This window comes from Alligator sinensis, unplaced genomic scaffold (genome assembly GCF_000455745.1).
Source record: "Alligator sinensis unplaced genomic scaffold, ASM45574v1 scaffold1424_1, whole genome shotgun sequence".
NCBI lineage: Eukaryota > Metazoa > Chordata > Crocodylia > Alligatoridae > Alligator > Alligator sinensis.
Window position 1 is genome coordinate 82262 of NW_005843361.1, and position 15231 is coordinate 97492.

At 43.3% G+C, this 15231-nt stretch overlaps 2 protein-coding genes across 2 annotated transcripts in view; one reads left to right on the forward strand and one right to left on the reverse strand.

Moving 5' to 3' along the window:
* The window catches only part of LOC102383676 (DTW domain-containing protein 1), a 125571-nt gene that overhangs the window by 79685 nt on the left and 30655 nt on the right, over nucleotides 1-15231 (forward strand). The window lies entirely within an intron of this gene.
* The window catches only part of LOC102385332 (protein FAM227B-like), a 31509-nt gene that overhangs the window by 5044 nt on the left and 11234 nt on the right, over nucleotides 1-15231 (reverse strand). Inside the window, exons 5-9 of the mRNA XM_014527201.2 lie at nucleotides 9467-9534; nucleotides 8741-8785; nucleotides 5667-5771; nucleotides 2831-2929; nucleotides 1875-1976 (exon numbers count right to left, since the gene is read on the reverse strand). Coding sequence (XP_014382687.2) covers nucleotides 1875-1976; nucleotides 2831-2929; nucleotides 5667-5771; nucleotides 8741-8785; nucleotides 9467-9534 — 419 coding nt within the window. The remainder of the gene's footprint in view (nucleotides 1-1874; nucleotides 1977-2830; nucleotides 2930-5666; nucleotides 5772-8740; nucleotides 8786-9466; nucleotides 9535-15231) is intronic.

The following is a 15231-nucleotide window of genomic DNA, read 5'->3' on the forward strand; positions in this document are numbered from 1 at the left end:
ATATGATGATTCTGGTCTAAAGGATGTGGTTATTTGTCACATAATACACCTTACAACATTGACAGTTATTTACATAATTCTCTCTACCTCTTCAATGTGGTTTGTAGGTCAATGGATCCCACCAGAACAAGGTATTTTGGATTTCTGCTCTTTTTTGGCCTTATAGCTAGTTTTCCTCTGATAGTCTGTATGACTTTGTAGCTAAAGAGTTCCCAAAGAAAGGAGGGAAAGCTGACAGAATAAGTCTAGGAAACCTTTTTAATTATTATTAAATTTTTAAAAATTGCTGAGTAACTTAACAAAGGGAATGATTTTCAAGAAGCACAAATACAGGGTGTCTAATTCCTGCAGAACCTTAATGAGAATTAAAGCCTAAGTGCCATTTGTGCTACTGAAAATCATCCTTAAAATACTGGTATAGAATCTCAAATATAAATTATTGTTTGTTTAAGAAAAGGTAAGATAATTGCTTGTTAACAGCTTAAAAGGGACTCACAACCTAGGAGTAAGTTCCAAGGGGCATAGCTTCTCAAAGCAGACTCAGAACTTCTGACAGAAGTAGCAAGACATCCTTATTTACTAGTTTTTCTCTGGCACTCATCACAAAAGTTTCTGAACACCTCTCATAAATTTATGACATTTTCTACATAGCTGCATTATCAAGAGGGGAATATATGTATATATGTCTCATTAGAATCACAAAGTGCCTTACAAAAATGAATTAACTGTGTCCCAACATAAGATCCAACCCCTCCCTTCTCGAGTTAAAGGTTCTTACCGTTAACTTACATGCAAGTCTGAATTGCAACTTTCACTGTCAGGGTGCTATGTAGAGTGACATATTTAAAAAGGCCAGATCTACAAAAGGTATTTTAGATAATTACACTCCATTTAAAATAACAATTCCATTGATGTCAGTGGGACTTTAAATATCAAAATAGCAGTTAGATGCCGAATCATCTTTATGGGTCCAAGCTTAAGTAACAGAGCAGCCTAGGTTCCACTTTCAAAAGAAAGATAGGTACCTAAGTCTCAATGTCTTTCAATGAGGTTTATGTTCTTAAGTAGACCTGGCTAACAATGAGGATTTCTAGTTTCCAGGAAATGTATTTGTCCCTTCTGGAATATGGCTTCAATATAAATCAAACCTCAAACTTTTCTTTTGTTTTTTTAATTTTCAGTAAACCATGTGGTCCCCAGACTTTACAGCTGCTCAGTGAAACTAACATTCTTGTCAGTTGTACTGTTAATAGAAGACAAGAACTTCTACTTTCCTGAACAGCTGAAAGGGATTCCCAAGGTCTCCAGCCTCAGAGTAAAGCCAGGAGGCACATCTGATGGATGACTAAAGAGCTGTGAAATGCCTTGGGGCTGGGAACTCTCACTTCCTAGGGTCCCTAACTCAGGATAAGCCCTACAAGACACATCTGCCCACTGTTTCCAACATCTTCAACTCCAGGGGAGACCTTCCAGGAACCCGGGCAGTTTTCTCAGAACTTTCAGTTGGTTTTAGTTATAAAAGTTAATTGTATCTAAGATGTTTCAAATTATTTTTTTTAGACTCAAGGAACCTTCATTTTCAACAAAACTTTCAACAAGAAAGTTTCCTACCAGCTCTACTTCAAAGTTACATGCATTGTGAAAACGTTACTCAAGTACCAGCTTTGCCCTCAATTCTCTTTCTTTTGTTTGGCTGTACAATGCAGTTTTAAGCAGAGTAATTTTTGTAGATATCCAAATAAAGGATGCTGTCTCTGTATACCTTCCCCTTTTAAATATCTAATTTCCATGCAGTTAATATATTTGAGCATAGTATTTGGAAGAGGAAAGACAAGATCCTAAAAACTTGAAATCCTAAATCACTGCACTGCTACCTGAAAAAATGCATCTTTTGTATTCCTGGGAACGCACAGGAAAAGTCCCACAAAACTGTCTGCAATTCTGTCAAATAAGTGGTCTTGATCTTCCTGATTAGTCTTAAAAGGAAAAGAAAATTGGAAAAAAGTGTTTCAACATAAAATCAAAAGCATATTATGGGTTAATACAACAATATGTGAAATGTAGACTCTTATTCTGCAGTTTACTTAAGCACAAGTAACATGGTTACTCACAGGAGTTAACATACCAGGCTGAATTAAGCCTTATGAATTTCTTGTAGCATTGATTTGCTAATACAAGAAGCAACACTGTAACCATTTTACATTCTGTTATAGTGTCAGTCCCACATTTGCTAAATGATATACCAAATCATGACCAATGACCACAACTACAGCCCTGTACTGTAAAAACACCTTTATCTATTTTTTCAACAAGGTACCTATTGATATCTTGAGTTAAAGTTACAGGGCATGTGCAGACATTACAGTTAGATCAACCTAACTAGGATTAGGTCAATCAAAGGGCTGATTTTTATAGACATTGGGGGGGAGGGCGGGGGCTAGACTGGGCAAAAAAATGGTTGGCCCAATCTGAATTAGTTAACCTCAGGATATGAACTAAGTTATTTTGGGAATGAGTTAGCCCAACCTAACTAATGTCTCTACAAGTTTGAAGTGCAGCCCTGGGGTTGGGGAAGCCCAGCCACTAGTTACAGACCAGGAGCTGTGCTCTTCCTACTTCCTCCCTGCCTGCCAACTGGGCAATTTTTAACACCCCAGCCTGCTTACTCCCAGACAACCCCCTCCACCCATGGCTGTTGAAGACTCTATTCAATCTCTCCCATGAGAATAGAATCACACCTCCATACAACCAAGAATTTGCATTTTGTTCATTTGAACAGGATAGATGAGAATATTTAACATCGATAAGAATATTTAACATCAATTTATACCTTAAATTGCTGAAGAAACCACCACCAAAAAGAATCCTGGAAAACAGCAATAGATGCTTCTGAGAGAAACAACTTTCTCCAAACTTTAAAGACAGCTTTCTGTCAAAACAAAAAATGTACTTAATTTATTTATCCTGATTCTAGAGATGTGAAAACAAAACGTAAAGAGAACGAGCTGTGCGCTCCAAAATAAAATTCAGCAGATAGCATGAACTTTTCTTGGCTTCAGCAGATACTTAGAAAAAACCTCATGAGGATACTGCCCAGGTCTTGCAGAATTGAAAAAAAAAACAAAAAACAGACACTGTCAGTCCTCTACTTTGGGTTTCTTAACATTGAGTCCCGAACTAGATAAACAGATTGCCTGATTTTCACGTGTAAAGCAACTGCAGCTTCCATTAAGTTGGACTGCAGTCTCAGATGCTCAATACAACTGAAAAGCAGGGCAAATTAATGCCCACAAAATTAGTGAGACTATAGGTAAAGTTCTGACAAGGTTCTTTGGGTAAATCCAATATCTTTTATTAGACCAACTCAAATAGTTGGAAAAATTCTTCTTTCCAAGCTTTCAGGTACAAATACCCATTGTCAGGCAGAGGAAGCATTTGCAGTTGGTCTGTGCTCTTCCTGGATGGAGTAGTAAAACAACCAGAGGCCAGTACATATGCAAGAAAGCCACTCAGTTAAAATGTAAACTGAGGTAGTTAATAGGTGAGAGACAAGTGGCAGGGGGCAGGGGGAGGGGAGGAAGAGGATCCCCCACCATCATGATCCTGGCTTCCCCCTGCACAGGCTATTAGAAAACCAGTCAGCTGATCCTTGGTCCCAGCCTCAGGATCACATTGGAGTCAAGGGCTCCAATATGTCCCTGAGGCTGGCAGCAGAGATCAGCTGACAGCCACCAGGGTGCAGTGGAGCCCATGACTCTGATGCACCCCAAGCCTAGGAGCCCCAATCAGCTGCTACTCCCAGCCTCCAGGTGCAAGAAACTTAAAAGGCTCTGCTGCAACCTGGTGTCTGGGCACAGAAATCAGCAGCTGCTTCCAGCTGCAGGGGTGCACTGGAGCCCTTGACTCTGTGGCACCCCAGCAGGTGAGTGGCATGGGGCATGACAGAGACAAAGCCTCTGATGCTCCCCTGCAGCTGGGAGCAGCAACTGATCTGCACTCCCAAGCTCTGGGATGCAGTGGAGTCAAAGGCTCCATTGTGTCCCCCATGGCTGGGAATGGCAGCTGCTCAGGGCTCTCACCTCCAGGGCATATCACAGCCCATGACTCCATGAGTCCTCAAGGCTGGGAGTGGCAATCAGCTGATGGGCTCTCCTAGCCTGGGAAGCATGCAATCAAGTCAAAAGCTCCCATGCACTCCCTAAGCCTCAAGCTCCAATCAACCTGGCAACATGTACATTTTAAGGTGTGATGGGAACCAGGCACAAAGTTATCGCATCTTTTTGAGTAATAATTTTGTGACTTAATCCATGTTTTATCACAACATTAATTGCACTACCACATGGCTGGGTTACTACTTAGATGTGATTAAGTGGTCTTAATCACGTCTTACATGTAACATGTTTTGGGGCCTTTGAAAAGGATACTTACATAGTGGCCAAGCACTACCACCTATTAAATTGGAAGCTGCAGAATGATAACCTTTGTCTATTTACACCAAAAAGGTGTTAAGCTCTATTAACACTCTCTGCCAGCAATATTTTTATATGTGGAAATTGTAATGATGTATATTTTGAGGGACTGATATATCAACCTTACTTCTGAAGTTTAGTATTTCATTACCAGCCTTCAACATGATTGTACAAACTTTTTACTTAAAAAAGTGCTTGTGCATGCATACTGGCATATTGCCTATTATTTAGAAAAATAGATGACCTAGACAGCTCAAAATCCTGAATTTTAGCTCCATCCCCAATTCCATAAAGTCTGCTTTTTGTCATACTGACACTACTTGGCCTTGAACAAATGACAGAAATTAATAACTGTCATAATAAATAAATCTGACATTCAATCAAAGTGCATGAATTCCAGAAAAATGTGGTGCACAAATGACATAGTGCTTACAATAGTCTCTTTTACAAAAAAAGTGAATGTTAAACAACTGCAATTGTACTCCACATATAGAATTATAGTTTTTATACTGATCAGAAATGAAAACTTTATATTTATAGAGATGAAAATAGTCAGGGCAAGTTATGATTACTGAATGCAAAAAAAAAAAAAGAAATTAAGATATGGGAATGTCAACTGTAGGTAATATTGAAGTGGAAAGACTGAGAGGGTTTGGATGAGAGGAAGACAGGACCCCCAAAAAGAACAGTTAGTTCTTCAAGATGGCTTTTTCCACATTACTTCCATTCTCTTGGTGAACATATGCCACAAGTATGTAAGACTGTATTCTTCTGGTCAGCAGTGTCCTCTGAGGCAATGTTTCACCTTAATCATCTTTGATGTGCCTCCTTCCTGCTGGCATAATGAGCAGAATGGGCCTTGAATAGCAAAGTGCAGCATTAAAGCTTCACAGCTTCTAAGTCTGAGTTTACAGCTGTAAATTACTATAACATTGTTTCTTTCAAAATAATATTTAGCTTTGAGACACTAGAGTAGGGCAAGCTTTCATTGTTGCTGCCTGAGGTCAGCCTGTTCTGTAATAAATAAAGGACATAATTGTCTAGGTTTATCTTTTTGGTATCCTTCAGGAGTACCTAAAGCAGATACAAAAAACTTAATGGAAAAAAGGACCATGTGATAAGCCTGATCTATGAAAAATTTTGAATAATTTATGTCAGCAATTTCTACTTAGGAAAATGGGAGTGAAGACTACATACTTTGAAATTTTGAGCTTTTATAACCAAGTCCCACAGATCTGCAGCGTCTAAGTGTCTCGGCAGTTCTGAAAGCTGTTTTACCTTGAAACCCGGGTAGTGACAGTTCTAAACAAGAAAAAAAAAGTTTAATTGTACAATCTAATTATTATGCTTTTATTTATCTTAGATTTGCACAGCTAATCTGCTGAGGATATCAGATAAAACATATCTCCAAAATCTTTTAAATGTGAAATTAAAGACACTCACTCTATAACAGAGATGCCCCATTTTGGGAGCCCCATTTTATCAGCAGTTTCTTCACCAATTGTTTGTTCTCATTATTCAGTCCTAGTAAGAAGTCCAGTTTACCAGTAAGTAATTTTCATTCAGCTGGCAGCTGACACAGCTGCCTCCAGCTGGTAAATCTGTTGGGATTGTGGGAGGGATGGGGTATGCGGGAGGGAGGGATTGGGGCTGGGACAAGTTGCCCAACCAGGGCAGGGGGGCATGGGATGTGGGCGCAGCAGTGCTGGGAGCAGGGGCTATGCCCTGCTGCCGCCCAGAGCGAGCCAAGACTGCATTGCATCGCCCCATCCCCACGCCAGCTGGGCAAGCGGCAGCAGGACAGAGCCCCCGTGGCTCTGCCCACCAGGGCAGAGGTAGGCACAGCCAGAGGAGACACAGAAACCCCCATGGCTGCCCTGCCTGGCCCCATCCCCCGCCCAGTCCATCCTCCCAGCACAAAAGCCCCCCCCCCAAAGAAAAAAAAAAAAAAAAAGCCCCACACTCACTGGCTCTGGCAGCAGAGATCAGGGCCTCCAAGGGCTCATGGCAGAGCCCCCCCTGCGTAGTGTGGCACAGTGGGGGGCAGTGGGTATCGCCCCTTCCCCACCGCCTGGCATCCATATGGCAGCAGTTGCATTGCGTGGGTGCAGTGTGGCTTGGCAGGGCATCGTGCACTGCCTGGGAGTTGGGGCCACTGGGGCTGAGCACTGCTGGGCACTGGCTGACTGCTGGAGCTGCCCCAGCTCTCAGACAGCAGGTGAGCTCTGCCACAAGCACCCAGAGGCCCCAAATGTCGCTCCTGCAGCTGGTGAGTACGGGACTTTCTTTTTTTTTTCTTAAAGCTCCATACTCACCAGCTGCAGCACTGGTGATTGGGGCCTCTGGGCGTTCATAGCAGAGCCTCCCCATGCAGCATGGGGCAGTAGGGATCACCCCCTCCCCCCGCTTGGCACCCACACAATAGCTGTAGCATTACGTGGGTGCAGTGCAGCTCGGCAGAGTGCTACGCGCTGCCTGGGAGCTGGGGCAGCTCCACGTGTCAGCCAGAGCCTGACACCTCTCAGCCCCAGCAGCCCCAGGTCCCAAACACAGGGAGCACCCTGCTGAGCCGCACTACACCTGCACCATGAGGCAGCTGCCACATGGATGCCAGGAGGGGGGAAGGGGGCAAATCCCACTGCCCCGCACTGCCCCACGCTGCATAGGAGGGCTCTGCCACGAGCCCTCAAAGGCCCCAATCGCTGCTCATGCAGCCGGTGAGTTCAGAGCTTTTTTAATTATTGTTATTTTTTAAGTGCCAGGACGAGGCTGGGGCTGGCCGGGCGCAGGATAGAGCCAGACAGGGAAGCCATGGGGACAGGCAGGCACCTTCCCGGGGGCAGGCAGGCACAGCCAAAGGACCCGCAGGAGAACCTGCAACCACTCAGCTATGTCTGCCTCTGCACAGCTGATCCAAATCACCGCCGAATCTTCCAAAGCAGATTAGGCCAAATCAATTCAGGACAGTAATCCGAATCTCCTAATCAAATCACTATCCTCCAAATCAGCCAAATCTGAATCCAAATCAAATACTTCCCTATTCGCACAGGCCTAATAATTACTGTGTTTTTTTGGTGCACGAGTCAACACAGTGTATACGTCAACCCTATATTTCTGATCCAAAAAGCTCTCAGGGAGGTTTGCCCCATGGGCAGCACAACCTCATGAAATTTCTTTCCATTCAGTCCTCCAGGTCTCTCTGAATCCTTCCCCTACCCTCCAGCATATCTACTACTATCCCCAGTTTGGTGTCATCTGCAAACTTGCTAAGGGGGCACTCTATGCTATCTTCCAGGTAATTTAGTTAAAGGTAGTCACTGTGGATTTCCACTTGTAATTATGTTCCAAGTGCACAGAAGACCATGGTAGGCTACTGTTCTAGTTCAGAAAGCAATAACTCTGTGCCTTATATAAATCTTACCTATATTTTGAACATTCTGTTATTTTTTACCTCAAGCCAAGTGGCTTAGCTTGTGCTTCAAAGTGCAGGAAGTAATATAAAATAATAATAAAACTAGACATTTTTTTAGTGATACAAGATTTTCAAAACAGCAGCCAGCTATTCACTGATACTCTTGTGAAGTACATGGTTTCTGACATGCTGTTTTCAATATTACTGCTCAAGCAAGTCAAGTGAGCAGGTTTTGGATCTTATATTTGTCATCTGAGGAGGAGAATTCAGATTTTCTGTCTTTGTTTATCTCAATAATATTTTCCTTTACTTCATTAGCTCAGTTAAAACTACATTAGTAGGTTATGTTAGAATTCTGCAGCCGCTTCTCTATCCAATGAAATTTGCTAAGAATCGTTATTTTAGAGCTCAGGCTTGGAAACACACCTAAGTAATGTTACTGACGTAACCTAGCACTCTTAGCTGGCAAGGTTCCCCTTCTGTGCTTTTACCAGCTAGTTTTGGTTAGAGGGTCCTTTAACTCATGCTTAAAGTCAAAGAATCTCCAGGAGCTATAGGGATCCAAACACAGAATTGACAAAGAGCCACATTTGCTTCCTCAGATCCTTTATCAAGCACATTTTAGAAAGACACGCATTGAGCCCCACAATTCAAAATAACCAACACACTAATATTATATTTAGATTTGCTTTTATATCATGTATTGAAATTTATGTAACTAAAAAAAGTTATCATGACTCTCTAATACATATAAGTTTTGGGCCTGATTCTGTAGTTGTTTCTTTCCCTGAACTGATTTCCATATCCTTTGATATAATATGTTGATATATCATAATCTATAATATTTGGTAACACTTACCTCTACATTTTTATTACTTGATTCCTCAGGAATGTATTTAGCAACCTGAAAATGTTTTTTAAACAAATTATTCAAATGATTCAAAATTAATACTAACTGCATTTTTACAATGAAGTAAACGTCTTACTGGATTCCCAGGTACAATGAGAACATAAAATACCCCAATATTACTTCAAATTCAAAACAATGGCCTCTGATACCCAAAAGTCTTATGTCACATTCCCCACTTCAATATAAAAAAGGGTTATAATTTTCCAAGTAGCTTTGTCTCTGTGAGCATTGGTAGAACAGTGATCTTACCCCTAGACACAAGATAAAGGACCCTTTGGAAATCTGTTCTAAGGTTGCCTGTACATGTGCAGGGACTCTACTCCAATGTGTTGTACAGAACATCGAAGCAGAGCTGATTAATCAAGTCTGCTGAAGCATGTTAGTTAGCATGATCCAGCAGCCTCTGCATCTCATGTATTCAGCATCCCCACACTTCAAAATGATGACGGGGATGCATTAACTAAAGCTCTTTGAATAAGCTTTAGTTAAAGCATCCCCACCACCATTTTGAAGTGTGGGAAGCTGAATACACAAGACGCTGCAGATGCTTTTAATTAGAGAGGCTCTCAGAACCACTCAAATTAAAGCCACCTCCCCCACCTCCCCAGGAACATGTATAAAAATTCCCTAAATGTGTAAGACAATTAAAAATATGTTTACAAATAAATAATATACCTTAGATTTTCTAAGCTTGTCTGATTGAGTTGACATTCTTTCAGGGTCAATGCACTGAGTAGTAATAGCTTAAAAAAAAAAAGAGCAATGTTCAGCAAAAAAGTTGTCAGTACTATCCTTTTAACTTCAGGATAAACTCATGGTTTTTAACTGAACTAAGGCTCCTTTTCAGCAAAGACATAATATTAGGTATTGTCTATAGTGCTCTTAATTAGATGAAGCGTAAGTTAAGTAAAATGCACAATTTCTTTCTTTTCTCACTGTCTCTTTATGACACAAATTTGTGGGGCTCATATTTGTCTGAGGTCCTACACATTTTTGCTAGTATTTTAATCTCAATCACAAAGGTAAATATGTGAATAAATCTTAGCAGGATTAAAGCTTAAAATTATTGGGTTTTATTATAAATTTAACATTACATCTACATTTGAAACTTAGAGAAAACTTAACTGACTAAATATGAAGGCTCAATATACAGCAAGCCAGCCACTGTTAAAGGAATCCTCTCTCTGCCAAATGACCCTAAGCTGATTCACTTTCTAAATTTAAAAATCTCATCTACCTAAATCTATTATGGACCTATTTTTCCTTTTAGAATGGGACAGACCGAGTACAGCCTGAGACTAAGATTCAAAAGAGTTTGTATGGTTCTGTGTATTTTTATGTGTATTTAACAAACATTAATATTTTGTTTCATCATACCAACAATAAAGCAGTGAAGTATTATTAGCCCAAGAAATCGGCCACAGTACTAGAAACTGAAACCAGATCTCCCATGTTCCAGCCTTACAATTTTATCCTTTCTGGGTTGTCTAGCAAAGGAGCTTATAACAGTGGTACTTCAAATGGAACTTTTACTGCATTACTATATTGAAGACTTTTACTTCTTATTTTGTACTCATAACATTTTTTCATGCTCACTTTGGCTGTCAAAAGAATTCAAATACTGGATATTACTGAAAGTACAAAAGGTGGTTTTTCGCAGCTTTGAAAGTGTGACTATTAATTTTGCTATAATTTGTAACTATCTGGAAGGAATGTCAAACAATGCTATTCTCTCTGATTCAGCAGAGTACATGATCACACACTTCCAAGTGCTCTTATGATTTGGGACCTTCTTTAGGGATTTAGGCCCAGAGCTTCCAAGGTATTTAAGGACCTTACTGCAACTGATTTCACTGGAAGTTAGCTGCCTAATATACTGGGCATGTCTACATGAAACATTTAATATGCAGTAGACTACTTAGCTGCACGGTAAGTGTTGCACATCTACATATGCACCCCTATTAGGCTGGAGTAAATTAATTTATTCCGCAGCAGGATAGTACTTGTAAATAAAGTACTATCCTGCTGCAGAGTAAAAAGCTCCACAGCAGCACCTGTGTAGACACTGCTTAACTGGCTGGGGCACATGGGTGCTTCAGTGTGGGGGATACCTGCTGGCTAGCCATGTACTGAAGCTCCCTCATGCCCCAGTCAGCCCGCTCCACAGCATGTTGAGCCAAGGGGAGCAGTCCTGGGCTGACAAGCTAACCCCCCAACGCTATCTGCCAGCCAGGGCTGCTCTGGCCTGGCTCAATGTTCTGCACTCCCTGGCGCACATTTAAATTTACGCCTGGGAACAATAAGCAGCAGTTTGTTCAAGCGCATTAACATGCATGTGTAGACACGCCCACTGTTGAAGATCTGGACCTCTGTGACTGACTTAAATTAGCTTTCTATTTATTTAAAATTAGCTTTCTCTCAACAGTTTTTCTGTAGTCTTATTGTTATTAGCACAGGATTCTTTGCAATATCCAAGTTAAATAAAAACAGGCAAATAAACCGACTCAACTCTCTTAAGCAAGAAGACATGAATGAAACCAACTACTTTTCATACTCAACACAAATTCTCTCTCAAATGTTTTGGGTAGGCCTGTGCAAAGTGGCTAGTATTCACTTTGGATTCATACTCGGCTGATTCAGGGGACAGTGATTTGATTCGGTGATTTGAATCACTGTCCCAAATCGATTCAGCCGAATATGATTCATAGATTCGGCCACTGCCAAATCGGCCAAATCTCTGAATTGCCCCATCCCCAGCCCACTCTCAATGGCTGCCCTGCCCACTCTTCCAGCTCTTTAAAAAAAAAAAAAGGCTCCCCCTCACCAGCTGCTGCCAGGTGGGGAGGGGCCAACCCCTGCTGCCCCACACCACATGGGGGGCTCTGCCATGAGCCCCCCCTCCCCCTTTTTTATAAAGGGCTAGGAGCTGGGCCAGGCACAGCAGCTATGGGAGGGCTGGGAGAGTGGGCGGGGGTCAGGGGGCTCGTGGCAGAGCCCTCCAGACAGCGCGGAGCAGTGGGGATCATCCCCCCCACCCCTTCTGGCAGCAGCCGGTGAGTGGGAGCTTAAGAGCCAGGAGTTGGGGCCAGGCAGGGCAGCCATGAGGGGGCTGGGACAGCAGACGGTGGTCCAGGGGGCTGGCGGAACAGGCAGGGAATGGGGCCTGGCTAAGGGTCCTCCCATGGTCCCCTCTCCCCTCTTCAACCTCCCCTCTCCCAGCCCCTACTTACCAGCATGGAATCTGGGTCCAGCTCCCTGCTGCAGCAAGTGGGGACTGTCCAAACCGCAGAAGCTCTCCGAATCAATTTGGAGAGCTTTGAATTGATTCAGACCTTTTTTGACCTGATTTGATCTGGCTTCAGAGATTCAGCCACCGAATTGGGCCAAATCTTCTCCGAATCGAATCAGCACCTGAAGCTTTGCACAGCCCTAGTTTTGGGTGCTTAAAGTTTCATTGAGGAAAATGATAACATGTTGCAGACCAGATAGCTCCATAGGCTAGAAGAACTTCCAGCCCTTGAAAAATCATGGCAGTCATACCAAAATACTTGGATAAATCTCAGAAAATACTATAAGTAATATTCAAAGTGCTCAAACAACATGAATTAGACTGTGAATATGTAGTGGAATTCAACATTTTGTTGAGAAGAAACCAGGCAGAAATAATTAGATTCTATCTCATAAATTCAATTAATAGATCAACTTATTCTTCAACATCTAAAAGATCATAATCCAGGGATAGCCAACCCCTGGCAAGCATGCCAATTAGTGGCACATGGAGATATTTTCCCTGGCATGCTAGGAGGCATGCAAGGAAATTTTTAAAAAAGATTGTTTTTAAAGTTGCTGCTCCAGGCTGTCTGGAGCAGCCATAGATCCCAGCACCACGGCAGGAACCAGGGGCAGAGTCAGGAGAACACAGGCAGGGACCCTGCCCAAGGTCCCCTGACCCTGCCCCCAGGCTGCATCCTCCAGCTTGGCCCAGCCCCTGAAGGGGAGCTGCAGATGGATGAGGCCGGGCCTGGGCAGGTGCTGTGCAGGGTAGCTGAGCTGGAGGCTCCCAGAAGGTGGGCGAGCCTTGGGTCTGGCCAGGGCTAGGACAGGTGGACACCACGTGCCACCTGGGTCAGGCCCTCAGAGCAGAGTCCAGGTAGCATGGGGAGGAGACAGAGCAGAGAAGGTCACTGCAGGCAGGCCAGCTTGACCAGCTCCTTGGAAAAATGGGGGCCAGGTGGGAAGTGCAGGCTGCCCTGGGGCTCCACAGGCTCAGGCCATGGCACGTAGCAGCACTCAAGGTGGAGCCCAGCCCAGCCCAGCCCAGCCCAGCCCAGCAACACACTGGGCCTGGGGAGTTCCCAGCTTGGCCTCCCTGCAAGCCAGTCACAGCATGAGCAGGATAGAGCTGCCGCTGGTGTGGAGGCCTGGCTGCACAGAGTCCCCTGGGCTCCAGGAACAGCCACCACAGCTACCCCAGCCAGCCTAGGCCCCGGCCTTCCCCACCCACAGCTCCTCTCCAGGGCCTGAGGTCAGGGCAGGCACTGTGCAGGCTTCCTCTGCTCCAGGACCGTCGGGGAGGCCTGAGTGCCCAAGCCACAGTGGCTGGGGCGGGGGTGGCGCGTCCCCCCAAGCCACAGTGGCTGCTGCTGGGATGTCGCTTCCTCCCGCTGCAGGACACTGCCCTGGATCCAAAGGCCCAAGCCACAGCCAGTAGCAGTGGGAGACGGCAGCGAGAGAGACACCCTCTTCTTCCTTTCTCTCTCTCTTTTTCTTCTCTTTTTCTTTTTTATTTTCTTTCCCTCTTTTCTATCCCTCTTTTTTGTCTCCTTTTTCTTTTCTTTCTCTTCTCTTTTTCACTTTTCTTTCCCTGTTTTTTGTCTTCTTTTTGTTTTCTCTTTTTTCTCTCTTCTTTCCATTTGCCTCCTTTTTCTCTTTTCTCTCCTCTTTTCTTTCCATTTTGTCTCCTTTTTCTCATTTCTTTCTCTTCTTTTTCTTTTCTTTCCCTCTTTTTATCTCCTTTTTCTCTTTTCTTTCCCTCTTTTCTCTCCCTTTTTTGTCTTATTTTTCTTTCTCTTCCTCTCTTCTCTCTCTCCTTTTTTCTATTTTTCTCTCTCCTTTTTTTCTTTACCACTTTTTTTCTCTTCTCTTTTTCTTTCCCTTTCTCACATTACAACATGCTTAACAAAAAAGAATACACAAGAATAAAGGTAGTATATGAAGTTTTATTTATTGTTACCAGGTTTAGCAGTTTTAGAAAACCTGGTATTTACCGTAAAAAACAAAGCAACATTGATGATTATTAACTATATTAATATGAAGTGCATCCTGTCATGTACCCTCAGCCCTGGTTTTGTTTTTCTGGTATGCCAGCACTCCAGCACCTTACAAGGTAGACCCTGTGGTTTTTTCGGCACTCCAGCCAAAAAAGTTGCCTACCCCTGTCACAAGCTTATCCCCCAATAGATCCCACAATTTTATATGCAAATCATTATGTTAAAATCATATCCATAAATAATTACACAGAGATGATAAAGGAATCAGATTACTGATATTTGCAAGAAACAAAATGCCACGATAGTAACTTTATCTGATGTGAAGTAGTACATCTCCACTGAAATCAATACCAACTGAGAATTATGCCCAATGCATTTAGTAAAAAGTACCATACGATTATTTAGTTGTAAGAATGATATCCCTCCAGCCATAACACCAGAAGGCGACATCTAAACCAAAGTGAGATGCTAAAGAAAGTTGGGCTGATGACTCAAGAACTGACTCCTCCCTTTCCAACTGAACACTGAAAGGTAGTTAGCCATGTAGTCTGAAGTCAGGCAGAGACATCTGACAAAGCATCTGACAGAATAGGCTGTCACCTATGAAAGCTTAGGTCTCTCTGAATAAGAGTCTTCAAGGTGCCATCCTGCCCTATCTTCTGCCTAACTTGTTACTGAACTAGTGCCCTAGCATGAAGTTCAGAACACTGAAGTCCTTGACTTCAGGAAAGCCGACTCTGACAAGCTCAGGAGGCTTGTCAGTGAGGCCCTAAGGGACCGTGACCACAGGGAGAGGGGAGTTCAAGAGGAGTGGTTGCTCCTCAAGGGAGCGATCCTCAATGCACAAACTAAGTCTATTCCATCTCGGAGGAAAGGCAGCAAGAGGGCACAGCAGCCCCCCTGGCTCTCCAGGGACCTAGTAGATCTCCTGAGGCTAAAAAGAAAGGCCTACAAAGGGTGGAGGATGGGAGTCACCTCCATGGAGGATTATTCTGCACTGGTCCGGTCCTGTAGGGAGCAGACCAGGAAAGCCAAGGCTGCAACTGAACTCCAGCTAGCTTTGAGCATCAAGGACAATAAAAAGTCCTTTTTCAGATATGTGGGGAGCCGGAGGAAAAGCAGGGGCAACATTGGACCCCTGATGAACCAGATGGGGCAACTGACAACTGA